Genomic DNA, 26965 nt, shown 5'->3' with positions numbered 1-26965 from the left:
AGTTTGTTCTGAACTATGGTTTTCAAACTAGGCAAATAATTGATATATTGGACAATCCAAGAGACCTGATACAAATTATCCACCGGAGGATCATTGTTTAGAAAAATAGGAATGCGAGGTTTCTCCAAAAATTGCATCACTTCTTAACCCCTATCCACATCTTCAAAATGAGGCTGCAGTGGACAATCCAAGAACATTTAAAATGCTGCATTTGAAATTGCCAAGTGAGGTGCTATCCCTCCTTGTGGGGGGAGAGCCGATCTCAGTCTCCATCTACTCAGCAGAGAAACTTAGGACCCATCTGCCCCCTCACAGAGATGCAATTCCCAGAGCAGTTCAACAGTCAATCTCTCTTCCCAGGGAACTCTGGGAATTGTAGCTCTGTGTAAGGAATGGGGTTTCCAAACAATCCCCAGCACCCTTAACAAACTACAGTTTGCAGGATTCTCTGGAGAAGACATTACTATTTAAAACAGTATGGTACTGCTTTAAATGCACAGTGCAGATGGTGCCATAGAGTCATAAGGGTAGGAGGTGGTCTTGCAGACCAACCCTCTGCTTGATGCAGGAAACTCAAAGAAGATCCCCTCCAACTAGTGGTTGTCCAGTCTCTACTAGAAGACCTCCAGAGAGGAAGAGGCCATCACATTCAACCAGGATCTACCCTCCAGAGACTTAAACTCATTAGATCTAGTCCTGCTCTCTGGGGCAGCAAAGAAAAAAACAACAACATTTGCCCTCTTCTCTGTGACAGCCTTTCTGGTATTTGAAGAGAGCTGTCATGTCTTCTCCAACAAGCATGATGTGCAATATATTAAGACATTCTGTTGTGCAAGAAGCATCAATGTGGTGTAGTGCAGTGTGCTTCAACCTAGGATCCCAATACATTGTTGGACCGCAATTCCTATAATCCCCAGCCATCTTAGTCAAGGGTGGGAGTTGTAGTCCAACAACATTTAGAGACCTGAGGTTGAAGAACAGTAGGGCAGTGGATAGTCCTGAACTTCAGCCAAGAAGTGCTGGATTCCAATCCTCTCTCAACCTTGCGGTACAATGGGCTGTCACTTTCTTTCAGGCCAACTTGAAAGGCTGAAATGGGGACAACTCATTCCTGAGTGGTTGTGGGTAACTAATCCATACAGCTGATCATCTCTGTAGCCCTTTCTGGAACCTGCTGCGATTTGTCTACATCCCTCTTGCTATAAATCTGTGATTCCCAAAGGCCATCTATCTAGTCCAGCACCCAGTTCTCACAGTGATCCACCAGATGAGAAGACTGCAAGGAGGGTCTCAGTGCAGTGAACAACTCTTTCCCACTTGTGAATCCCAGCAACTGGTATTCAGAGGCATAACGCCTCTGACAGTGGAGGGAGAAAGACAAGAGGAAGTTGAGAAAGACCGCCCTAGAGACTTGATCAAGAAAAAGTGGAGTAATGGCTTGATAGACCTGGGTCCAGAATTTGCTGGCGACACAGAAATGGCCTACCTAGGCTTCATTTACATCCTTTTCCTCTGCGCTTCTCCACCTTTGCTGCTCCCAATCTTCCCTTTGTAGGAAAATTATAGAGTGTGGTCAGGGTATCTCTTAATTGGCTGCTGTCTGATAAGCCACATAGCTGGAATACTCTGTGCTGTCAGGTGTCACATGCAACCAACAGCTGGCGTGTTCAAGCCAGGCCTCCTTTGATGTCATCAGAGCTCCAGCATCTATGATTTAAACAACCACATACTTGTAAGCTGATAATGCATGTGTCATTCTCCGTCTCTTCCCTCCTCCTCCCTCCCCATGCTGCTGAGTTTGTGCTCACAGCTGCGCTTTCAAATTCCTTGATGCAGTGGCCAACTTGGGGACTGTCGTATTCCAAGGGTTGGGGATTACGGGTCCTGGCATGATTTGCACATTCTCAAAGAGGCTGGCACTGTGCCCTTCTTTGTAGAGGACAGTCCTCATATTTGAAGACTGCCTCCCCTCTTAAGAGCCCTCTTACTGAAGCACTGTCCAGTCCAAGCCTGCTTTAAAGATTATGAACCATATGAAGAGAGATCAACTTTCCAACTATCTGAAGATAACAATCTGAAGATAAACAACTACCCAACTTTTAGAAGACATCTGAAGGCAGCCCTGTTTAGGGAAGTTTTTAATGTTTGAAGTTTTATTCTGTTTTTAATGTTCTGTTGAAAGCCGCCCAGAGTGGCTGGGGAAACCCAGCCAGATGGGTGGTGTAGAAATAATAAATTTATTATTATTATTAACCCATCAACAGCACCCAAGGAGCAGGCTGAGCATGGACTCAGATCACCTGATTGTATTCATATTTAAATCATAGCAATTATTTCTAGTCAATGTGGTGTAGTGGTTAGTGTTCTGGACAAGAGCCTGGGAGACCAGAGTTGTTCAAATCCCCACTTGGCTATTAACTGTAACTTGCCTGGTCATCCAAACCAGATAAGCTGTGGTTAATCTTAACTATGGTTTGTTGAAACAAATCATCTTCTAACCACAGTTGTGCAAGGTGACTTGTTTCAACAAACTATGTTTAGGTCAAAAACATTTTACAGTTCAGATGTAACACTAAACGTTGGTTAATTAATCTAGATTAGCCTCCCTGCAGCCAAAGGAGAAAAGCAGATGATGAAAGGTGTGAATCCATCTTCATACAGCTAACCCATGGTGTAGCTGTTGACACACAGTTTGATGTGATGTGATGTGTGAATTAGGACACAGGAAGACAGAACATTCTGGCTACAACAGTACTCAAAAAACAAGGTGCAAAGCTTAATTTAAAGAACAGAGTTGCACTTAACAGTATTGGATGATGGGGTTTCCCCTTCAGCATAGCAGTATAGTCCTGCATCCTAACATAGCAGCTTTTGTGATTGTCCCACATTAAGTCAGAACATGGAAATAGAGCTTAGTGACAGCACAATTCCACATATGTCTGCTCAGAAGGAAGTCCGCACAACATGACCAGATAAGCATTGTTATGCACACCCCAGTCTCGGAGGGGTGAGAGATTTCAGAGGTTCCCAACATGTACTTTAGCAGCAAGATCACTGGAGACTAAAGATGGTTCCTGTGATATGAAGATTTATTTACAGACACCAGCACCCACACTTATTGAGTATAAGAAGGAAGCCATACAGCATCAACACTCCAACAGAACCTGCTCCATTAGTCTTCTAGAGGGCTCCCAATGCTATAGCTCTTGCAGAGGGTGAGTCATGCCTCTGTGTCTCTTTCGGCTCCAGCTTCAAGACTGCTGGTCTTTTGTTCTCTTTCAGAAATAGACACCTTGATGATATAACCTCCAGCCAAGAAAGAAAGGCATGCCCCCTGCCATAAGTTTGTTTCTGTAGCAACCCATCACTTGCACTTGGCCTCGCTGTAGTTTTGCAAAAGCCCACCATTCTCCCAACAAAAGGGAACCTGCCAGGCTACACTTGTCCATCTGGCTTGACCTCATTAGCAGTCTCTTTTTACAACCAGAGTCACAGGATTGGGTGGGGCTCCAAAACGCATTTAGTCGAACTCAAATCTCATTACCGTAAGCATAGTATCATTGTGGACTTTATTCCCACCCCAACAATAGTGGCAAACTTACTTATATGGGAGAGAGTAGAGAGGTGCACTGAGGATATCATGGGAGTGGAGGGTCATGCATGCTTTATATAACCAGCTATTATTGCCATGAAGAATCAAGCCTGCTTCTCTGTGCATCATTGCATTGTGGATTCTGTTCCTTGGTCACACCAAAGGCTAGCGGAATGTCAAAAAGGGGTTTGATGGTATGACAGTTGCTGGAGGCGGGGACCATCCTATCTTAAGATGATCGCTTGCTAATACTCAGGGTGATCAGTTGAAGTTCCCTAAATGGGAGCAATTTCATTTATTTAATACAGACCAATTGGTTTGCATGGCGCTTTCTGAAGAACAGGTAGGACTGGTCCCTATTCCAAAATAGAGGGAAGCAGAAGGGAGTAAGGAAATGGAGGCACAGGTAGCTAAGGAAAGAGAATTTCATTTACACATACTTTAACTTGGTTACACTACAGGCTGGGTGGATAATCCAAAGGCTTTCTGGGAAAGATAATTTTGATGAGCAATTAAAAGGAAATAAGGGAAATGGTTGCACTGAGGCAATACAGCAAACAGTTCCAGGCTCAAGGGAGCAGTGGGGGGAAATGAAGAGTTGTTTCAGGGAGCAGGAGACTTTTAGCAACTTCCTCTACCTAGGGAAGTTTTTAATGTTTGGTGTTTCTTATGACGCTTTTCCATTTGTTGGAAGCCACCCAGAGTGGCTAGTGCAACTCAGTCAGATGGGTGAGGTACTATTATTACTATTATTACTACTACTATTGCTATTCTTATTATTACATCCTCAGTGAATTGTCCAGCAGAGCTGTTTAGAGTGGCATGGTAAAATCTAGTGGAAGGGGTTGTCTGGGTAGGTCCAGGGGGTGGTCAATGCCTCACTATGGGAGGGAGTTATAGCAGCCACCTTGAAAGAGACAGAGGTGCAAAACCTCCTGAAGAGGTCCTTCGTGGATCCAGAGGTCTTAGAAAACTATCTTCCAATCTCTAACATTTCCTTTTGGGGCAAAGCGATCAAGGGGGTGGTGACTACCCAGCTGCAATATGCTTGGAGGAAACAGATTATCTAGATCCATTCCTGTCTGATTTCAGGCCTGCTTCGGGCACTGGAAAAGCCTTGGTTGTCTTGATTGATGACTGCTATCTTTTTTATTATTATTATATTTTTCAGGTTTATACATTTCATTAATTTTACAATCATTTTTACACTTCCAAACTTGACTTCCTTCCCCCTCTTTCTATGGTTCCTTAAATTTATTTTTAATATCTTCTGCATATCCAAATTAACTTAATTTGCTCATTTATTCATCTACTTTAAATATATACTGCATATATATGTGTGTGTGTGTGTAAAACTGCAGGTTATTACAATAATCCTTATCGGTTTACAATTTATCTGTAAATATTCAATAAACCATTTCCATTCTTTTAGAAAAAGATTGTCATCTTGATTTCTTATTCTTCGGGTAAGTTTTGCCATTTCTGCATATTCCATAAGTTTTTGTATCCATTCTTCCTTTGCTGGGACTTCTGCTTCTTTCCATTTTGGGGCAAGTAACATTCTTGCCACTGTAGTAGCATACATGAATAAGTTTCTATACAGTTTAGGTAGTTCTGTCCCTATAATTCCCAAAAGAAAAGCTCCTGGGGTTGTTGTTTTTACAAATGTTATTTTAAACAACCTTTTCAATTCATTATATATCATTTCTCAGTAAGCTTTAACCTTACTACAAGCAACCCTACATGTTCTCCTCGACCCCTCAGTGGCTTTTGACACCATTGTCAGCGTTCTTCTGGAGTGACTCGAAAAAGGTGGGAGTTGGAAATTGGAAGTACTGTACTACTGTGTTGCTGCTCCTACCTGCAGGATCACTACCAGAAAGTAGTACTAGGAGATTATTGCTCAGGGCCAAGGCTTTGGGATTGTGTGGCCCCACAAGCATCCTTTCTGTTTCCTATGATGGTGACCCATGACAGGGCTTTTCCAGCAGCGATTCCTCATTTACAGAACGCCCTCCCTAGTGAGTTAGGTCTGTCTCCCTCATTATTGAATTTCAGAAGAAATTTTAGAAGATTCCTGTTTGCCCAGGCATTTGGTGGTTGAAAGACACTATTGATGACAACCTTCGGAATGGCTGGGGCAACCCAGTCAGATGGGTGGGGTATAATTATTTTTAAAATTATTATTATTATTATTACTTTTATTACTGGTTGTGAATGTTTCAAGTCTTTCCAGGATGTATTTAACAACTATTTTTAGAATTTTCTTTAAAAAAACAAAAAAAAACAACTGCTGCTGGTGGTTGTTTTTAAAAATGTTTTACCATTGCCCCTGAGCTCCTTCAGGAGGAAGGATGGGATAGAAAATACATACATACATACATACATACATAGCCAAGGGTGGTAGAGCTGAATGAGTAAAGGTTACAGGAATGGGTCCTTCCTAATGGCTGAGAATCTCTCCTCTCTGCCTTTGGAAGGTGACCCCCTTCAGCAGTGTTGAGCAGCTTTTGAACAAAGAAGCTGAAAGAGATGGGAGCTGCCTAAAGGTGAATTGGCTTGAGCTGCTCCACTTGCTTCCCTTTGGAAACATGATGCAGGATTAGCAGGTATGCCATCGACTGTTGGAGTCTTCTCCCCCAAAGCTGTCTGTTTGTATCCCTTCCCCAACATGGTGCCTTCCCAGAAGTTATTGGGCTCCAGCCCCCATAAATCCCAGCCATTTGGAGGGCACCAGGTTGGGGAAGGCTGAGTGAGCTGTAAAAGATGTACAGCAAAAACCTGTCCTACTGCCCCTTCCTCTTCCGCTCCGGGAAATGGAAGTGCATAGCACTCAGACAGACAGGTAAGCAGACAGGCGAGAGACACAATAACACGAAGGTTTTCTAAGTTATGCAAAGAGCAGTTGTGGCAAACAGTATGCCACAATGTATTTAGAACATTCCTCTCAAGCGCAAGGTATTATTATGACAATAATGGAAGCCATGGGTTAAAAAAAGACACTTCCTGGACTGTTGGATGTTTACAGCCAAGGAGCAAACCAGCAAGGTTTCACCATGTTCCCTTGCAAATAAATCACCCTACTACAAAGACTTGCCTACGCAAGCTTTTCCGCAGAATTAGCAAGCCTCTGTGTACAGTACTCACACCCCTTAAATGCTAGTTAATTAACTACACGGCCACCTCTCTGTCCTTCTTCAACCTCATTTCTTTTCTCCATTCAAGGACTTCTCATATCCTGCCTCTCTTCCAGTGAAGAGATTCAGAAACAGCTAACAAGAAAAAAGTTAAACGGAAACCAAGGTCATCTCAGTATTTTGCAGGAGGGAGTCAATTGCTTATTGGAAATGTAAGTCCCCCCCAAAAATCCATTTTTTAAAAAGCAAGCATTTTGCAGTGGTGAAAATAATGGCTTAACAGGGAAATGAGGGGTAGATGGGGCTCGGCGCTCATCCACCTGGGAAGGTAGCCCATCTAGAAGAAGGAAAACTCTAATCCTAAACTTCTTCACTCATTCATGCGAAAGGCTTTGGGAGTAAACCCTGAGGAAAAATCCATACCTACTGCCTTGTGGGACATCTTTGGGAGAAGAAAACGCTAAGGAGTAAACCCTACACAAATCTGGAGTGGAGTCCTTAAGATGGTTAGATGGCACCTTGTCCACCTCCTTGAGAGCCCCTGCCAGTCACTGTCAACAGCACTGGGCTAGAAAAACTAATGGCATGATTGTGGATAGGTCAGTCGGTAGAGCATGAGACTCTTAATCTCAGGAATGTGGGGTCAAGCTCCACATTGGGCAAAAGATTCCTGCATTGCAGGGCGTTGGACTAGATGACCCTGGTGGTCTCTTCCAACTCTAAGGCAGCCTCCTGTGTTTGGTGAGCACCTGTGGTATGAGGTTGCTTCACGATGCTGATGGCGATGCTGGAGCTCACTTCTCAGATGGTTGCTTCATTGCCACAAATGTTTTGCTGAATCAAATTACTGGCACAAGGGACTCATGACACCAGACCAGCCCTGCCCAACAAGATCTATGAAGTTTACCTGGAGTTTGTGGGTCTTAAGACAAGTGGACCCTATTTCAATCATTCCTCTTACTATGAAGAATTGGAAGCATACGGTGCTGGCAAACTTAAACCAATGTGTGAATCAGGTCTGTTGGAATCGACAGTGTTAACTTGTGTACAGTTTGTTAGAAGCAAGGAGCAGGTATCCATTTGGAAACCGGTCCTGTAAGAATTAGTATTTAAAAAAAAAGAGATATAAATAGCCAGTCAAAGCACTGCATCAGCAGAAGCCCCTCAAGGAAAGGAAAGACATAAATAAACACACACACACACACACACACACACACACACACACGTAGACAGTGGCTGACTGGCGCTCTGGGCACATTACATGTCACAACACAATAGAGTACGATGACACTACATCAAAGTCAATTAAGTCACAATTTTGAAAGATAGGGAGGAGAAGGTACATTACAAGAGAACCATCAATGGCTCTTTTCAAAGCTCCTGGTAATGTAAATGAGCAAGTGCTTTCTGATTAGGCACTTTTTAAAGCAGGGGTAGGCAACCTATGGCTGCATGCAGCCCTTAGCCTAATTACCCACCTCCTTCCCAAAGCCTAGTTAGCACTTTCCCAGCATTAGGAAGGAGGTGGGAAGGCTCTAGGAGCCTGCCAGAGTCCTTGTACTTTCTTCCCAAAGCCCGGCACCTCACTTTACTCCCAGTTTTGGGAAGGTGGTGCAAGGGCAGGGAGGGGTATCCAATTTTGGCCTGCCACAGGGCGCCATATTACCCTGGTGGGTAGTGAGGGAAGAGGCAATGGACTCTTCAAAGTGGGTGGCAGAGACAAAGAGAAAGAAAAGGGAGTGACAGAAAGAGAGAAACAAGTCATAGAGAAAGAGGGAAGAGGGGTAACTCTGTCCATCTTTGGTTCCGACTCCTGACAAATTACCCACATGCGAATGTGGCTTCAGCAGACCAAAGGTTGCTCTTCCTTCCTTTAAAGGGAGGTTGGCTGGAGCAAAACACTTGAAACACAAATACGTTTTTTGTGCCTGGTGTGTTATGGGCAGAAGTATAATTAGTCTGATGTGTTAGAAGGCACTGTAATGTAGTAGTTTGTGTGCAGAAGCAGGACTGGGGAGACCAATGTTCGACTCCCCACTCAGCCACGACATTCCTGGGTGACTTTGGATCAGTCATTCCCTCTCAGCTTAAGCTTCCGCACAGAAAATAAAATGGGGCCATGAGTGTGTATGAAAGAGAACTATGTATGTTCACACCCACACCAGACATTTAGAGCCCACAGCATCTCCCAAAGAATCATAGGAACTGCACTTGGTCAATGGTGCTGGGAATTATAGCTCTGTGGTGGGTAAACTACACTTCCCATGATTCGGAGGGACGGGACTATGTGCTTTAAATGTATGGTGTGGATGTGACCTATGCTGCCTCGGCTTCCATGGAGGAATATCTGGATATAAATGCAATAAATCAGGATATTCCATGGAAGAATATCAGGATATAAATGGAAAGTGCATGCTCCTTTTCATATGAAGACAGGAAAGAATGCTGCACGAATTTTACTTATGCTGCATTTTAATCCATCAAGTTGTCCCACCATCTCAGCCATCTCCCAAAATGATTTCCCAAAGCAATGCCCTTCACCTGTCCAAGCTTCAAGCTTTTCCATCACTTCCATGTGATCACAGCCAAGGAGGAGGGGGGCAGGGATGAGTGAGTCTGGTCGCCTCCAAGATGCCCAAGGGCCCTTAGCTAAATTTACAGAGGGTTTTGTTTTGTTTTTTGAAAATGTCACATTCCTACTCTTTCAACATTTCAAGATACAGAGACAAAACAAAAAAAGGGGAAACAAGATTCCATCAGTTGTGCACTAAATCTGCCTACAGTGTTCTGGTCAACTGCTGTAATCCGACACAGTTTTAGGAAATCTTAAACCCATTGAAATCAGGGGGTTTAACTCTGTGCTGGATTTTGTTCAGTCAGTTCAGACCCCAAAGGTAGGAAAAATGATTGATTGGCAGCTACCACTTATTTTATTAAGCACATTTAACAAATTACTTAACTGCAGACATAGTAAAGGGCTTAAATTTAGGCTTTTTTATTTGTTGTTTTCTTAAACTAACCCACCTTGCATGCATGTACCCGGTTGGAAGGCTCCATCAGCACAAAATTCCTGCAGCACCCAATCACTTCCCAAATCCTCCTCCCTTCCATCTGAAAACAAAAAAAATGTCTTCAATACATCTCTATAAACTCCCCATACCTCACCATTCCATTTATCTTCCCTCACACTTCTCACATCCAATCTTCATAAAGGCCAGTCAGTTTCAACATCCTGTCTTCTATTCCACACTATCTCCCCTTTCCAAGGTTAGACTTGGGTCAGGGCTGGATCGTGAGAAACATGAAGACGAGAGTACTTCTGAGTATGTGCAAAGTACCGGCCCCCCCTCTTCTCTCCACGACCTCTCTGAATAACCACCATCAGCCAGGCTTATCTGTGCTTTTAAGACGATGGCCGTGAATTCCAGACCGGCTCCGAGCCCCGGCTACGCAGACTGCTCTAATTTCTATTTTACCTTTTAAGTCAGGTTGCTTTGAGCAGCACTTCTGTCTCTTTAATCACAGCCTTCCGTACGCTGACCAATCAGAGACAGGATTCCCTTCGACGTCCGAGCCGAGACTCAGCTGCCCTCTTCCAATACTTCATCACTGCATATTTTCATTCGGATTGCTTAAGGGGGCAGGGCGCTATCGAAAGTGGGGTGGGGCTTGTTTCCAATTAGAACGTCCGGAGCTGCCGAAGTACGTCGAGGATTGGTTGGTCGAGCCGAGCCAATCGCAACGCGTCGCCGCAGGGATATATAAGACGGCTGCACACTTATAGGCATCCGCAGTGCTCGTGTTGCAGGCGCGGCTGGAAGGAGGGGACGGGTCGAAATAGGGGCTTGGCAGTTGCACGCGGCGCGGTTACGCCTCCCTTTTCCCCGCCCCCTCCGGTCCCTTCAGATATAGACTTGCTTCTCTCAGCTCTGCAGTGTGGTAGTTGTTGCTGCTGCTGCTGCTGTTCTTCTGCCCGGCCTGGAATTTTCTTTCGGCTTTTTTTAAAAAAAAAAATTAAAAATCAATCCGGTTTGGTTTTCTCGGCGAGTCCAGCCCGTTTTAATTTTCTCCTCCAGCCTCAGCGTTTCTTCTCTTCTCACCATGCGCGCGGCGGGGTCGGCGGCTGCGGTGACGGGCGCCGGGCCCTCGGGCGCTGCTGCGAGCTCGGAGAAGCAGCCGCCCAGCAGCGGCAGGGACGGGCGCTTCAGCGTCCTCGGCTGGGAGCAGGTGAAGCGGCTGGACCACATCCTCGAGGAGGCCGTCCCCATCCACGGCCGCGGCAACTTCCCCACCTTATCGGTGCGGCCGCGCAGGATCGTGCAGGTGAGTGGCAGGACCCGGTGGACCGGCGTGGCCGCGTACTTAATCTCCCCACCCCCCCACCCCCGCCCAAAAAAAGAGGCATTATTAAGAATCGGCACGTTTACACGGGAGTAATCCCCGTTGCCTTCAGTGGACCTGCCTTCTAAGGTTCTGACTTTCAGGAGTGAAAACTCTGGAAACAGTCTTAAAGGCACATCTTTGGGCTCTTCTTATTTATTAGGCTATTTAGCCTTGCCCCGTCTGCCAACAACAGCCGTAAGTTCCTAACAGCAAAGAGAATGCACTGCAATTTAACAATAAAGCATGCCTTTTAAAAGAGCAGCGGTAAAGCATCGATTACTTTGCAGCAGGACATGCCCAAGATTGCCCCCGTTCGCCAGGCTTCTTATTGCATGTTATAAAAGGCCACGAGTTTCCCTCCTGACAAAGAACTCAAAGACAAATCTTGTCGCCTGATCTTAGTCATGTTTACTTGAATATAAAACTTGTTGAGTTCAGCGGGTCATACTCCCCAGGAAGTCTCCCTAGGGATGCAGCCTTAATAAGCAACATAGCTGTCAACTGTCATTAGGTCAGTGCAGCCTTCTCTAGCTATTATACAGTGTTCACTTATTTGACTCATTCTGAACTAGAAGATCTGGTATAAAGCCTGTATGTGAGAGGCTGCATACATACCATACATTTAAAGCACATTCTCTCCCCACCCTGAATCCTGGGAACTGTAGTTTACCTCTAACAGAGCTACAATTCCAAGTACCCTTAACAAACTACAGTTCCTTGGAGTCTTTGGGAGGGTGCTTAAAATGTACGGTGTGTACTCAGCCTGTCAATTAGGAGAGGAACTAGAAGAGCCTATCTTGGATAACATTATTTATGTTATCTCTTCTATGTAGCCATTGTTCTTGATTGGAATGAATAGGTGTTTGTAAAGCATAATTTTGTAGCCAGTTTAGCTATTGTGGCTCCTGCCAGAAAAGCCAAGGAAGCATATTGGCCGTGAGTACTTAGCCTTATACAGTATATTCTGAGAATGTAAAGTTTTTTGAGTAATTGTGCTAATCCTTCTCATAATCCCCCGTTAAACTAAATGAGCATTAACTCCATACTGTGGAGAGTAGGCCAGGCTTATATCGAAGCCAAAATTTGGGTGCCTTAATTGACAGCTCAGGCCTTGGCTAGCTGTAGGTTTGACAAAAACTTATTTGGCAGAGAATAGTTCAGAGTATTGTATATGTGAAGTTAGTAATTGCAACAACCTTGATATTGATGCCCCCAATTACAGGTGGGAGCCAAGAATGGTAGATTGCTGCAGTGTTGCACCAGATCTGTAGTTAATGAAATACAATTTCTAAGTTCTTAACTGAGTTGAGACTAGTAGTCTAAGTGAAATCTTAGAAATGAGGAATGTTAGCTGTGATTGGTAGGATACTGAAAAGTGCCCTGATGTAGTGGGTGGTGGTATTAAGAAATTATACACTACTCTCTAGCAAAAGGCCACAGGATCGTTTACTACATGATAACATAAATGTAATACAAAGACAAGTGTAGGCAGTCTGTGTTTTAGGGTACCCTTCCCTTTGATCCTGTGGATTAGGAAAAGGCTCTGTCCCTGAAGCAGAAGGGAATGGAAGACTTTCAAAAAACCCAACTCCCATGGGGTAACCATATCCGTCTGTTGCAGCATTAAACAAGAGTGACACCCTAAGATTTGTTAGCCCACAGAAGTTTATAGAATATCTAAACTAGCTCTAATCCACGAATTTGTTTGTCATAGTAATCCAAGTCTTTAGGGTGCCATCGCTGTGGAGTAGGTGTTGCTGCCTGGGGATGACATTTGAGTTATCAGCTGTGAGGCAACACTCATTTTAACACAGGGTTGTATGCTGACAACTGGTCATTGGCCTGTACTAGAGAAGATGGGTTGGTTCGCAGGTGGGAATTCTTGGATCACAGGGGCGGTAGGGCTGCAGCCCGTTAACAAAAGTGGCTAGAGAGACAAGAAGGGCAAAGACATCTTCTGGCTGTGAATCGGTTGTAAGGAGGGGAAAGAATGAACCGGGGGGGGGGGGCTGCCTGAAATGAAGGTACTTTCTATGCACAATTTATGTTGAGCTATTTGTGGGACCTAGAGGAAGAGAGGTGGGGAGTGCCACACAGTGCCACCCCCAGATCCTAATAGAAAGAAGTTGGCAAAGTCCTTCCATATTGGAGCAGCTCTTGAGACCTTCCATAGTCTTGCTATGTAAGACTATAGAAGTCTACTATGGAAGACTATACCTTCCATAGTAGAAACCCACAATTGTATACTAGGTTCAGGTGCCCTATTTTGAAGGCAACCCTGTCCCAAGAAGAGCAGTAATTAGGTTAAATAGGGTTGGGAGTATAGGAAGGCGTCGGTCATGGGTGTGCGACTGCAGTGGGTTGTTGGAGAGTCAACCTCAGGCTGGTGAGCAAGAGAGTTGATAGGCTGAGCAGAAATAACCCCCTGCTCCTTATTTCCCAATCCCTTCCGTGTGTTTCCCTAGCGCCATATTTCTGGCAGTGGTCGGTCCCTAGACTTGATTGTTGGGGGTGAGGAGAACTTGCTCTAGTGAAGCACGCTTAAGTCCATCCAGATAACTTTGCAGAAAAAGAAACGATTCCTTGAGCAGAGTTGGTTACAGCAAAATCCCATTCCATTAGAACACCTTCACACCATACATTTAAAGCACTGTGACACCGCTTTGAACAGTCATGGCTTCCTCTGAATAATTCTGGGATCTGTAGTTAAGAGTGCTGAGTTGTTAGGCAGCCTCACAGAGCAGTTCTCAGAGTGGTTGAACAAACAATCCCCCTTCGCAGGGACCTCTGGGACCTCTTCAAAGATATGTTAGATAAAGATGTGGAAGGAATGCACAGGTTCTTCCCATTCCCATAGGAACATGTAGGAAGTTACCTTATACTGAGTTAGGCCACTGGTCCATCTGGCTCCATACTGTTTGCACTGACTGGCAGCAGCTCTCCAGGATTCCAGACAGGGTTCTCTCCCAGCCCTGCCTGAAGATGCCAGTGATCAAACCTGGAACTTTCTGTAGGTAAAGGTGTTCTGTCACTCAGCTGTGGCCCTTCCCAAAGGGTCTGAGGTTGTTTTGTTAAGGGAGTATTCTTTCTTCTGGTAAACAGCTGGCAATACTGCAAAGGGTGAGGGTTAGTGAAAGAACAGTACATTTGTCTAGGAAAGGGGGGGGGGTCACGCTTCGCAGCTGAAATTGGTGTCTACAACACTTGATCTTTCCATTATTTGCAAATTGATGTCTACTGCTGTTGCCAACTGGCACTTGAAACAGAACTAGTGTGTCTGAGGTCAATTCTAAATTGTATTAAATTCGGTATTGTGTTAAACGGAGGTGTTGTATATGACTCCCCGGGGTTCCTTTGGGAGAAAGGGTGTGTTTAGAATCCTCGAAACAGCGTTGCTTTGACAGACTGTTTGGTAAGGATGGGTTTAAAAAGCAGGCATCCATATACAAAGTGTAAAACCACAAGATTTATAAGGAAACAAAACCGAAAGGCCACAATTGGCAGAGATGCCTCTTATGCCAAGCTGTGTTTGAACAGCTCTTACTCAATATCCTTTGGGGAGGGAAGAAACCAAGATGTGCAAGGCACTTAGTATCTGCCAAGGGTGGCTCCCTTTACTGGAGGAGGCTTTCATTTAGCTTTCTCATAAAGCACGGGAGGCTTATAGAAGCAATAGGAATTGTTGCCCCTGTGTATGGTTCGCTTCTGTAGCATGGCATCAGCCTCTGTCAAAGGTTAGTGGCTGCCTTCCTCAGTGAAACGAGGGCCCCTTTCACACTAGGTCTTTAGCACACCTGATGCATTACTTCCTCACATCTGGCTGGAAATGAGTCTTCCAATGTGATTCCATGTGGCATTGAATGGTGTGCTAGATTCCCCATTACAATTCTCCAGAATTGTCCCTCCCCACCATAGCAAAAGCGCACAGTGCATTGTTGGAACACAGCCTGAGAGCGGCTAAGAAATAGAATACTGTAAATAAAACTGCTGTGCAAGTCGGCTTATATTTTAGCGTATTAGTGCAGAAATGGAGGTAAGTGCCATCTTTTGAAGCTAATGGAGAATGGACTTGTACTCCTGCTATGATGAGTACAAGCAGCCAATGCAGGTTGAAATCCTACCAAGCAACTGCTTCCCAGCAAAGAGACTTATAGCATCTTTGAAAACAGACTCACGGGAGCACAGTGGGGAAAGGCCAGCCATGTAGGAAGGTGGGTCTTCCCCAGGTGGCTCAGTAGTACTTTGCAAGTCCACATGTGTTGGCTGGTGGTGCCGTTGTGGTGCAAATCAGAAATCTCAAGCCCTGTATAAGACAGAAGAAGAGGAAAAACTTTAGAATGTGACAGTTTGGCAGAGTGATTATCTGGGTTCTTTAGGAAATGAGAGTACATGTCTTTTTATCAGAACAGTTGGGTGGGTGGGTGTGAGCAAGCAAGCAATCGCCCAAGGTCACTCAGCATTAGATGTCACCATTGACTAGTCTGACTAAAGCAGTTCATGTCAAATGTTGGACCCTGCTCTGATGAGCTTGCATGCTGGCTGGCCCTTCATTTGGCACCCCTCTGTCAGCTTATATGGAGCTTGGAATCTGCTAGCAGAAAATAAATCTGCTGAGGTAGTGATATCTGGTCTCTTGGGCTTGGCTCTGTGCCATCAGGGCTTGGGAGTCTCTAGCTGTAGCGGGAATGGAAAAATCTGTGCAGGTTTCCTAGTCCCTATGGTTGGGAGATGTAGTGGGGCATCTGACTGCAGGAGTTGGGCCGTTAAAATATTTTCAACTTCTTCCAACGGGTGTGAAGAACATTTTACTTTTGATGGTAAATATTGCAGGTGACCATTATCCAATAGGTCTGCATTTTAACTAAACTGGACAGAAATGGGTTCTTGGGGTTAATAAAATAGTAAATAAGTTTAAGTAATGGCAGGCAGCACAGATGTGTGTACAAAGACAGGCTCTATAGAGCAGCCTTTCTCAATCTTGGATCCTTAGATGATGTTGGACTGCAGCTCCCATCATTCTTAGCCAGCATGGTCAGTGGTCATGGATGATGGGAGTTGTAGTTCAAGAACATCTGGGGAACCCAAGGCTGAGAAAGGTTACTGCAGAGCAGTGATGGCCGTACTTGGCCCTCCAGCTGTTTTGGGACTACAACTCCCATCATCCCTAGCTAACGGGACCCAGTGGTCAGGGGTGATGGGAATTGTAGTCCCAAAACAGCTGGAGGGCCAAGTTTGGCCATCACAGCTGTAGAGCATTTCCATGTGCTTCATCCAAGAAGTGTAGGTTTACACACAAGTGTATTTCACAGCCCTTGTGAGGTAGACTGAGATGAGATAATGGTGACTTGCCCAGTGCCACTTTGCTGAGCACCATGGGTTCAAATCTCTATTTGTTCTTATCTGTTTCTACCTGACCAGCTCAACCGAGAATTGCTGTAAAACTGACCTACAAGACAAAATCTGATGATAGGCTATCACATATGGGGGAGGTAGTAATGACGACAATGCTCGTGCCAGATGGACAGTTTTGTGGGGTTTTTTTGTTTTTTTGTTTTGCTATTTTATTGACAATAGATGGTTATTAATGGTCTTTAGTCTTGGATATTATCTTGATGGCAAAGGTTTAATAATATGGTAGACCAACATGTTCTAGATTTGTAGATAGAAACCTGACTTATAGCAGTTTAGCATCAGCTGATATCGCTGGGTTTTTTTATCTCCAGCACACTTTGACTTGCTTCTGTGCCTTCTGGGTTAATGACAGATTAACCCTACAGGTTTAACAGGCGCAAAGCAACTTGTTGTGCCCAGCTTTACCTACTAGCTTGGACTTCCTGGAAAGGTAAAACTACAACTCCATGTCTAAATATCAAGGTGGATTTTTAACATTCTAACTGGAACACAGTGCCCTTAAAGTAGACATCTAAGTACAACACAGTAGCCCTGAGCTATAGCTGAAATGGGGACAACCTGAGACAGGTAAGTACGCAGTCGCCATTTAGCTGAACCTTACACTCACTTCCAAAGCATGACTGTTTGCAATTTTGGCACTTGGCTGCCAAACGCTTCCAAACTGCAGAAAGTGAATCTTAGCACATTGTAACACTTCTGGGTGGAAATTGGACTTCGTTTGTACTTGGCAGTATGACAGGCAGGTCTGATATGGAAGTACATTTCCTTTCTCTCCCTTATGGAGGGCAGTTTCTGCATGTCAAAGCAGAAGTCAGTTGCATGCACAGGGCTGGAGCTGCTGGAGAACTCGGTGCCCTGGTTTGTATGTACCGAAAGTGAATCAAACTGATATGTGCAATTTAACTACAGGCGGTTGTAGTTTCCTTTGATATTTTATAAATTATTATCCTCTTTATCCCAGCCATCCTTCAAGTAGCCAAAGGTTCTCCTTCCACCTCAATTTCATCCGAACTGTTTTGTGATGTAAGTTAGGCTGAGAGAAACTGACCAGTCCCAAGTCACCCCGGAAACAATGCCTAAGCTGGGCTTTGAACCCAGATCTCCCTGAACCACACTGGCTGTAACACATTATATTTCTTTACATATTCATTTGGCGGGGAGGGGCATGTGTTGGTGCTAACATGTACATGGAAGCAAGGTCTTCTTGGTATACCTGACTTAAGTGAGCATCTGCGTAGAAAGTCGGTACACTGAAATCTCCAACAGCCACAAAGCTGTCCAATGCTTGTTGACTCTTCCAATGAAGCTAGATTGATAGCATTGAAGGTTGTTTCCAGTACAGTCCATTTGCCCTGAAATAGCCTGCTCTGCTGTGTGTCATAATTGCCACAAATTACTAGGGATTTGTTTGTCCGTGAAGTAGCAACAGTGTGCTTAGTAGGCATTAACGTTGCACCAATAAGCTGCTGCATATTCATTTTGTATGGGAGGTGGCTTCATTCCTCTGCAATGACTCACTAATGTAAAATAACTCACATAGGTTTCTTTCTTTTTTTAAAGCATTGTTATAGAGCTGGCTGCCTTTCGCAACATCAGTTATCAGGAGTTGAAGGTCTTCAAGAGGTGCATGCACACACTCATTAAATGAATTATGTGCAAGTTCAAAATGCTGTTAAATTTTGTCAGCAGTGTCATGATTTTCCTTAAAAATAGCTCAGAAATGCCTTTTCTTTTACTAAAAAAAAAGCTAAACAACTTTTCTGTCTGGATTTTCACTGTTTGAAATAAATGGCAACCCTAAACAGAATACTGCATTTCATTGAGCTTTTGAATTGTGTACTTCTCATAACCCAAAACTATAAAACTTAAGGTAAAACTGCACTTGCCTAGGTGGACAATAAAGTGTATACGTAGGAAGAGAACATATGGTGAATAGCTTTTATGTGAACTAGACCTGTGTTCCCATGGTGTGGTGCCCATGGACATGTCCCATGGATGATGGTCTGTGCTGTTTCTAAATTAGCAACGCCAGTTGTCAAGGACAACAAAGAATGGTTGCACAGAGGCAAAGCAGCTGCAATGTGGCACCTGCAAGGTTTTTCTTTGCGGGATGGCACAAATGATGTGGCAGCTAGTGGAGAAGATTCTGCTGGCAAGGGATGAAGTGCTAATCCAGCATGCTAAAGATTTGGAAGGCAAGCACTGGCATGTAGGAAATGGGCTTGTTTGATGAATTCAACTTTATTGGGTTAGGGATAGCAGTTGGGAGATAGCAGTAATGCTGATGATGGGATTTTAGCAGACTAGATGTAGAATCTGGCTGGCATGCTAGAACTGGATGGAGACACCTGGGTTTAGATCAGTAGTTCTAACTGGCCCCACTCCCTCACTGGAAACGAAAACAGCTTTTTTGAATAAAGGGATGGTATGGCCCCTGGGTAGGCAGTTTGCCTTTCTAATCCATTTTGGGTTTGATGCCTTGAGGGAGCATCAGGATTGGTATGTGAAATTGTAGCACAGGCAGTAAATGGTCCTGGCAGCAACTACCCATGCTCTGTATCTGCCTGGTTTCCTTATACAAGCACAAGAAGCAAGAACACAACACACACTCTCCAGTTCTGTGGAATGATGAAACCTACACACAAGCAAATCCACTTTCCTTGCAGAATTCCAAGACGATACAGAGTAATAGAGATTTGCCTCTTCGAAGTAACTTCCTCCTTTGCAGTAGTAACTTCCTAAACTGACTACTACTTTGTAGTAGTCAAAAGGGAGCCATTTGCCCTGGCTACGAAATGCTCAGAAATCCTGGGGCATGGAACTGGTTGCAATTGGATGACATGCTAAACACACCATGTAGCTGGTGGACGCATACCTATGAAATCTAAATAGAATGCTTGTTAGCAGAAATATGCCAGGCTGCAATGTGATTCAAAGTAGCTATCATTTGAGAGTGGAGAAGAAGACAAGTAGAAGTAGAGCACTGAACCAAATGCAACAGTGCAGTTTCTATTGAATGCAAATCGAGGCCGGTGATGGTGGTATTTGATTATGTATAATGCGCTGCAATTTAAGTTAATCTATTGATTGGCTAGAAAGAAGCTGCAAGCTGAGTTGTTCAAGCTCTTATTTAGGCAGATGGGTTGGGGCAAAGCACCCTGTTTTAGGCAGGTCACAGCCAATTTTGTAAAAGCTTTTGCACATGCTTCCAATAAGTATATAACCTACTTAACCACTCCATAGCACTTGCATGGCATTTACATATTTTACAAAAGATGTTGCCCAGGTCATTTGGAAGACACGTCACTAAACAACTGCATCTGTCCCGCACTTCCATTATCTAGCAGAAAGGGTAGCATAGCACTTTTCTGTAGCTGCATTTGCACACTGTGCTAAACCACCGGTCTACTCTGAATGTGCAGGTGGTTCTTGCTTCGCTCCTTGAAAAGGCAACAAGCCACAATTCTGGCATCCAAACCCAGGAGTCATGCTTTGTTTTGCTCTAAAGAAGCCACATTCTGAAGCCAAAGTTTGTTGGCTTTATCAATCGTGGATGGCCTGAGCAACGCAAGAAACCTAGCCCCGGGACCTTGGTTTGATGCTCAGGCTAAGGGAAGACTGAAGCTAGAGCCATCTTTATGGTTTACTACGATGTACAAACAGGGCCAGTTTGATCCAACTAGTTTCATTTAACTCTAGAAAGTGAACTTGTCAAAAGTGGCAGCACTGGGGGTGCCCTTCGGAGTAGACATACCTCTGTTTGGCTTCATCCCTTGTTAGATGTTAATTATAGCCTGCATTCCAGTGTGACAAATAGATCCAGAGGAGCCAACACGCCTCATAGATTCGACTGTGACAAAGCACAGGTTTTAAGAAGGGGCTTTTGTTGCCCATCCACTTAAACAGCCAGAGTGGTTGGGGCAACTCAGTCAGATGGGTGGGGTATAAGCAATAAAATTATTATTATTAATAATAATTATTTTTATTTTTATTATAGATGGCATGTGTCTGCCCACACAGCTTTTTCTGTTTTAAGAAACATCACACCCATGTAGCTTTCAGCAGTGCTACTTTAGCATTAAAGGGCTGATGTTTTTAAAGGGAAGCCAGTGCTTTTTAAAAACAAAACAAAAAGAACCCTAGCAGCACACTCAAACAGCTCCCGGCAGTTTTCTGTAAACAGAAAGGCGAATGACTCTGACCAGATAAACATTAGTCAGTCTCAGATGCAGAGCTTGCCAGTCTTGAGCAAGTAACCTAAAAAGGCAGTCAGTTTTGTGAATGCTTGATGTGTGTAGCCTTTAAACCAAAAGAGGTAAGGAACACTGGATGAAAAGGCAGCTGAATAAGCTGCTGTGTCTGGCCTACCAAGTGGGTAGGTGGCAACACAGTAGCTCTATATACGGACCTGTCTTCCCAAAAAGAAGGCAAGCAGCCCTCTTCTGTTAGCTTCTGCCAACAAGCGGCCCAAATTGTTGCTAGATAAATGAGAGTTTGCCTGCCACACAGCTTTCTTCTTTTCATAATCCAAACTGAAGTGTGCCTGTTCATTTTTTAATTATTTTCTTGCTATTTTACAACCGCCGGGGGCGCATCACATTTTTCAGGGATAAAAGTAATAGTTACCAACTTCCTTAACATTAAAATTCACCAAATTCCTTCATATTAAAGCTCCCCTCCTTATACACAATTAAGATAGCTTCTTTCCCAATATACCTGAAAGCGAAGTCTTCTCTTCCCTGCTGCATATTTGAAGGTTTGACTAAGCTGTACTCGTAGGCTAAATTCTGCTGCTAGGTTTATGAATCCTCTGTTAGTGTTCTAGCTGGAGTTTTTTTAAAAAAATAATAATGCATAATTTCAACATATAAATGCCTCCAAGACGAATTATATTTGCCTCCAGCCTTTGTCCGGATGACGAAGTGTACACTTTGTATGGTTCAGCTACCCTTTCCATACTTGCAAATACCTGGTTGTACTTGGCCTACATGTTTGGTGCAGGCATATTGAAGTTAGTGACTTAGTCTGGAAGATCCACTAACAGACTGGGGGTGTGGTTTATTTCCCCTTTGGTATATTTCAGGCATGTCCAACAGATTGTGATCTACCGGTAGATCACTGGATGTCTGCCCCGCACCCCAAAAATATGGGGCTTTCCTCCTCCCTAAGAAAAGCTCAACAACTTTGACCTGAACCCCCAAAAACAGGGCTTTCCCTTTGATCCCTGGTATATTTTAACCTACATTGATTCTCACAGTTAGCTTCACCCTTGCAGCTGCCCCTTGGATTGGCTTCATGTTGGCACGTTAAATCTCTAAAATAGGAGTGGAGAACCTTTGGCTCTCCAGGTGTTGCTGAACTACAACTCCCATCATCCCTGACCACTCTTGCTGGCGCTGATGGGAGTTGTAGTTCAGCAGTCTCTGGAGAGGCCAAAGGTGCTCAAAAATTACACAGCCTGGAAACCCAAGACTCTGGTTAGGTTCATATGGCGGTTCTTTTGCTATAGAGCCCCTGGTAAGAGCAGCTCCAGAAATGAACGAAAGCATGACCAATATTTTTAGGCACCTTGTGCCAGTTAGACGTGTTTGGTGCTGTAGGCTCCTCCCTTGGCTCTTAATCTTGCCATTTTGCACGCCAGATGAAAGTTCTAGGATACTCTTGGCTTAAGAATAAAGGCTGTAGGAGGAGGCATGGTTTCCTGCATTGAACTTGTCCAGGCAGCTGCTGCTTTAGGGTGGGGATCAGCAACAGATCTCCAGCTCCCAACATGGAATGCCTGAACAGCAGTGCTCATGTAAGCCCATTTGTGCTCCGAAGCCTATTTGAGGTTAAACGAGATGCGATGTCAGCAGATAGGTGATCTTCCAGTTTTTTAGTTTTTTTGTTCAATGGAATAGTCACTTGGGTAGGTGTAAACCCTTCCCATGTCACTCCCTAGTTTGAAATTGCTCTGCCAAAGCAACTCGCCTCTGGAAACATACAGGTACCTATGGCCTGGGTTCCCCTCTGAGTCACAGAGCAGCTTTGTGGAGGTGCTGGCACATTGGAAAAGGCTGAATGGCTAGTAGAAGCAGCATGGTTACCATCAGACCTGTGGCCTCTGCTGCTGCTGCTGCTGAACTACTTTTAAAACCAAAAGATATGATCGCTGATCTCCTGATCTAGTTGCATCCATGGAAACGAAAGGTTGTATCCTAAGTAGCATTAAGCAACTCATTTAATCAGTACATGGATTTCTCCTTGCACAATGGATGCCTCCCCCCCCCCCCAGTGCCCCTTGAATGTGTTTTAGGAGTTCCCCACCACGACCACCCTTTGGAGCAGATTTGGGGAGTGTGTTGGGCCATGTGCAGAGGGCTAAGAGGAGGGAAGTTGCATGAGCAGAAATTCGTGTACTGATGGGATGTGTTGACTATGCCCCGAGTCTTGCATTTAGCCCTTATGAGTGTGTTAACATACTCACACAGGTCACCTATTTAAACACACCAGCTGATGTTTGCTTAGGCCATTTAAAGTTTCCTCCCGTACTTACAGCAATGTGCTTTTCCCCGTGTTGTAGGTGGTCCGTAGCCGTCTGGAGAAGCAGGGAATTGCAGTCCACAACGTGAGGTTGAATGGCTCGGCCGCAAGCCACGTGCTCCATCAGGACAGCGGTCTGGGGTATAAAGATCTGGACCTCATTTTTGGTGTAGACTTGAAGAGTGAGGACGTCTTCCAGCTAGTGAAAGATGTAGTGATGGACTGTCTGCTGGACTTCCTCCCGGAAGGGGTAAACAAAGATAAGATCACTCCCATGACGCTAAAGGAGGCCTATGTGCAGAAGCTAGTGAAAGTGTGCAATGAAACAGACCGCTGGAGCCTTATTTCACTTTCAAACAACAGCGGGAAGAACGTGGAGCTCAAATTCGTAGACACTCTCCGGCGGCAGTTTGAGTTCAGCGTAGATTCCTTCCAGATAATATTGGACTCACTGTTGCTTTTTGGAGAGTGCTCAGAGAACCCGATGTCTGCAAACTTCCACCCTACGGTCACCGGGGAGAGCATGTACGGGGACTTTGAGGAGGCAATGGACCACCTGAGGAACCGGATCATTGCCACCAGGAATCCGGAGGAGATCAGAGGTGGTGGGCTTCTGAAGTACTGCAACCTCCTGGTGAGGGGATTTAAGCCCAAATCGGAAGTAGACATGAAGGCGCTACAGAGATACATGTGCTCCAGGTTTTTTATAGACTTTCCTGACATTGGGGAGCAGCAGCGGAAGCTGGAGTCTTACCTTCAGAGCCACTTTGTGGGGATGGAGAGCAAGCGGTACGACTGCCTGATGACCCTTCACAGGGTGGTGAATGAGAGTACGGTGTGCCTGATGGGACACGAGAGGAGGCAGACGCTGAACCTCATTGCCATGTTGGCTGTGAGGGTCCTGGCTGAGCAGAACATAATCCCGACTGTCACAAACGTGACCTGCTATTATCAGCCAGCCCCTTACGCCAGCGAAGTAAACGTAAACTACTATGTAACCCACATGCAGCCTCTGCTGCCTTGCAGTCACTCCTATCCAACTTGGCTTCCCTGCAACTAACCACTGACATTGCTCCAGTCCTTGTTCTCTGGGAAGCAGAGGCTGTACAATTCAGAAGAAAAATGGGTCTCTTGCTCAAAGTGTCTTCCTCCTACATAGGAACAAAGTCTGCTGTATATTGTGGGCAATTGTGCAGTGTTATGAGTAGTTACCAGAGATGTTTACAGTAAGAAAAGGATTGAGTTTATGTATGAGGTGGATGGATAGGATTAGGTTAAGAAAGCAGAGCTGCACTACCTGAGATGCAAGCTGATTTTCTTTCTTTCTTTAGTACACGAAGCATTAAGGGCTGTGCAGACTCTGTTTCTGAAGATATGCCAGAGTGGCCGATTCCTTTTAGGGGACCAAAGAAATCCTATTCAAGTGCCTGCAACCAAAAAAAGAAAAGAAAAGAAAAAAGAAAAAAAAAGCACTGTACCTTAATTTTTTTTTGTAGGGGGTAGAACTCCCTGTTGGTAGTTCAGTTTGGGATGTCTGTGATGAATATTGGGGGAGTTTGGGGGTCGCTTGATCATTTCTGTTGAGGGAACCGAAGTGGGCCCAGGGGCTTGTAAAAGGAGCCAGTGTACCATGGCTTGCTGCCCCGATGGACCAGCTGTATTTATTATCAGTCAGAGGAGAGCTGTGGGGTAGGGTGGGGGTGGGGCAAAAGAATGGGGTTGGATTCACAGCAGCAGATGTTTTGACAGATGATCGTGAACACTAAAAGAATGGGAACCTGCCCCCAAAGTATTACTCAATGTGCCGTGCCAAAAAACCCCTAAGATGTGACTTTCTGAAGGAAAGGATCTAGATTAGTGTTTGCTGTATCAGTCCCATCAGGGGAACGAGCAGGTATGGGAGTTCAGCATGATATTAAAATGGCTGGCTAACTTTTATTAGGAGTTTAAATGAGCTGCACACAGTGCGCCAACATGGGCAGATAAGTCTGTTCATTTTAGTAGTTGCAGAGCTGAGGTTCGATCTTGATCCAGATGCCCTGGTCCTCTTAATGAAGGGCAGCAGCTGCCAACATCATCCATAGGCTCTGAAAGCTGCTCCTCTTCTTTCTGGAGGCCTGTGTGCAGCTGCTTGGCTCCATGTGGAAAAGATTCCCAAGTTTTGGTACTTTGGTGTTAACAGTGGAAAGGCGGTGGGAGAGAGCTGTTGGTAGCCAAATTTCTGAACCCAAGAGGCTCTTGGTGTCTTGTTCAAATGCAATAGGAAGAGTCAATACAGAGGCCGCCAGCTGTTGGACCACATTAGCTCCCATTAGCTTCAGCTAGCATGGCTTATCGACTGAGTAGTGATGGGAGTTGGTCCAGAAACATCTAGAAAGCACCGTGTTGCCTACACCTGAAATACACAAGCTTTTGAAGTAGTTACTTGCACAGCACAATAGTTCTTTTTACTGACGTTTTTGGATTGCCTGCCAGTTCCTTGTGCAATGTGTCAGTTCAGGTTGTTGTTTTTATGCTTTTTTAGGAAGCTGAGGCAAAGATTGCTAGCTTTTTGGGTAGACCTGCTTTTTTTGAAAGGGCTACAAGAAGATGTTTCATGGTGTATCCTTGAAGGGCGACTGACTTACTAATCTGTTTCTTTGCAGTAAAGCTGTACCACATTTGGGCAGGCTGAAAAAAATTGAAATAAAATATCATACTTGGATTGTGTCTAGGTAAAATTCTGCCTCTTCCTGGGAAACATGAGCTAGTCTGGCAAGACCAAGCTGGGCTGTTTGTTTGTTTTAAAAGTCTGCTGCCATGTTGTTTGCTTCTGTCTTGTCACGACTCTGACTGGCTGAGAAGGCACAATTGCTCATCTTTTAAGAGGTCCAATACTATGTAAGTGAAGAGTTCCCCTGAAAAATAAACGGCTCTCAAAGACATTTCCTTTATGTACAGCAAATCCTTCCATGCTCCAAGATGTGTGTGGCTGCAGTGTCTAATGTAAGGGGCTTCACCAGGTTATTCCTCTTCCACTTGAGGAAAGGGCTGCTTCTTGATTATCTCCTTTTTGACAGCTTTCAGTACTTCACATTTAAAAGGGGAGAAGTGGTTTTGCACTAAAGGAGCACAGCTGATTAGCAGCACTTTTTGGCAGAATTGTGAATGAGAAGCCTAAGTGATAGACCTGCCTCGTTTAAGCAAACGAACTTTCCCCTCCAATCCAAGGGCTTGCTGGAGAAATTTAAAGAAAATTGCACTTTTTGTGGTGTGCGAATGCGTGGTGAAATTCTCACAAATGGCTGCATCAAACAAATGCTGTGATTCTGCTGTTTCTTTGTATGCGTGGGGGTATCTGAAAGATTCGAAGAGTGTAACACTTTGGCACTTCCAGTCTTGCGTTTGAATGTGTTCTGCAGCTATCGAACCTGTCATGCAGTAGGCCTGACGTAACTTGCTAGATTCTTTAGAATCTGTCACCATAAATAAATACAATGTATTGAACTCTTTTGGGTTATTCTTCTTACTTGATTGCACGACGGTGCCATGACCACTTGCCACCCTTCTGCCCTTTGAGATGACTCGTCTGAAACAAGGCGGAATTGGGCAAAAAGAGGTCGTGAGCGTTCCTGTTCCCTGAGTTGGCTTTCAAATTGCTACTCCATCTTCTGCCGAATATCTTCCCAGGCATTTCAAAAACAATGGCTGCTCCTCACCAGTTGTATTACACCAGGACTGATGGCAGCCACCTTAACGAAGAAGGCAGAGAGTAATTACAAGCACTCAGTGCACATATAGGCCCCCCTTTTAACTAAGTTGGTAGAATGAATGTTTCTACCTGTGCTCCATTAACTGCCAGGCATACTGCTTATAATGAAGGCTTGTTTAAGTCTGTTCCTGGAGTGAGTGACTGGTCAGGGGTGGAAGCAGAGTTTAA

The 26965-nt window shown here is 44.6% G+C and overlaps 1 protein-coding gene and 1 long non-coding RNA gene across 2 annotated transcripts; one reads left to right on the top strand and one right to left on the bottom strand.

The window, feature by feature from the left end:
- Positions 1-1307: 1307 nt before the first annotated feature.
- On the bottom strand, positions 1308-10418 carry LOC114601512 (uncharacterized). The gene is made up of 3 exons (XR_003707772.2): positions 10206-10418; positions 9754-9840; positions 1308-1707 (listed from the first exon to the last, which is right to left on the bottom strand). It is a non-coding gene; the product is annotated as an uncharacterized LOC114601512 (long non-coding RNA).
- A 124-nt stretch (positions 10419-10542) lies between these two features.
- On the top strand, positions 10543-26532 carry TENT5B (terminal nucleotidyltransferase 5B). Its single transcript, XM_028738720.2, has 2 exons — positions 10543-11052; positions 23087-26532. The coding sequence occupies exons 1-2, from the start codon at positions 10831-10833 to the stop codon at positions 24104-24106; spliced, it is 1242 nt and encodes a 413-aa protein (XP_028594553.2). The 5' UTR covers positions 10543-10830; the 3' UTR covers positions 24107-26532.
- The last annotated feature ends 433 nt before the right edge of the window (positions 26533-26965 follow it).

The sequence above is a fragment of the Podarcis muralis genome, chromosome 7 (assembly GCF_964188315.1).
Source record: "Podarcis muralis chromosome 7, rPodMur119.hap1.1, whole genome shotgun sequence".
In the NCBI taxonomy this organism is placed as follows: Eukaryota; Metazoa; Chordata; class Lepidosauria; order Squamata; family Lacertidae; genus Podarcis; species Podarcis muralis.
The sequence above is the reverse complement of the archived record's forward strand: the minus strand, read 5'-3'. Positions and strand labels throughout refer to the sequence as shown.

Bases quoted from the DNA above. Each gene is read 5' to 3' on its own strand.
- TENT5B (XM_028738720.2), top strand. From the start codon at position 10,831: ATGCGCGCGGCGGGGTCGGCGGCTGCGGTGACGGGCGCCGGGCCCTCG. The intron at 11,053-23,086 runs GTGAGTGGCAGG...CCCGTGTTGTAG, and splicing joins GGCCGCGCAGGATCGTGCAG to GTGGTCCGTAGCCGTCTGGA.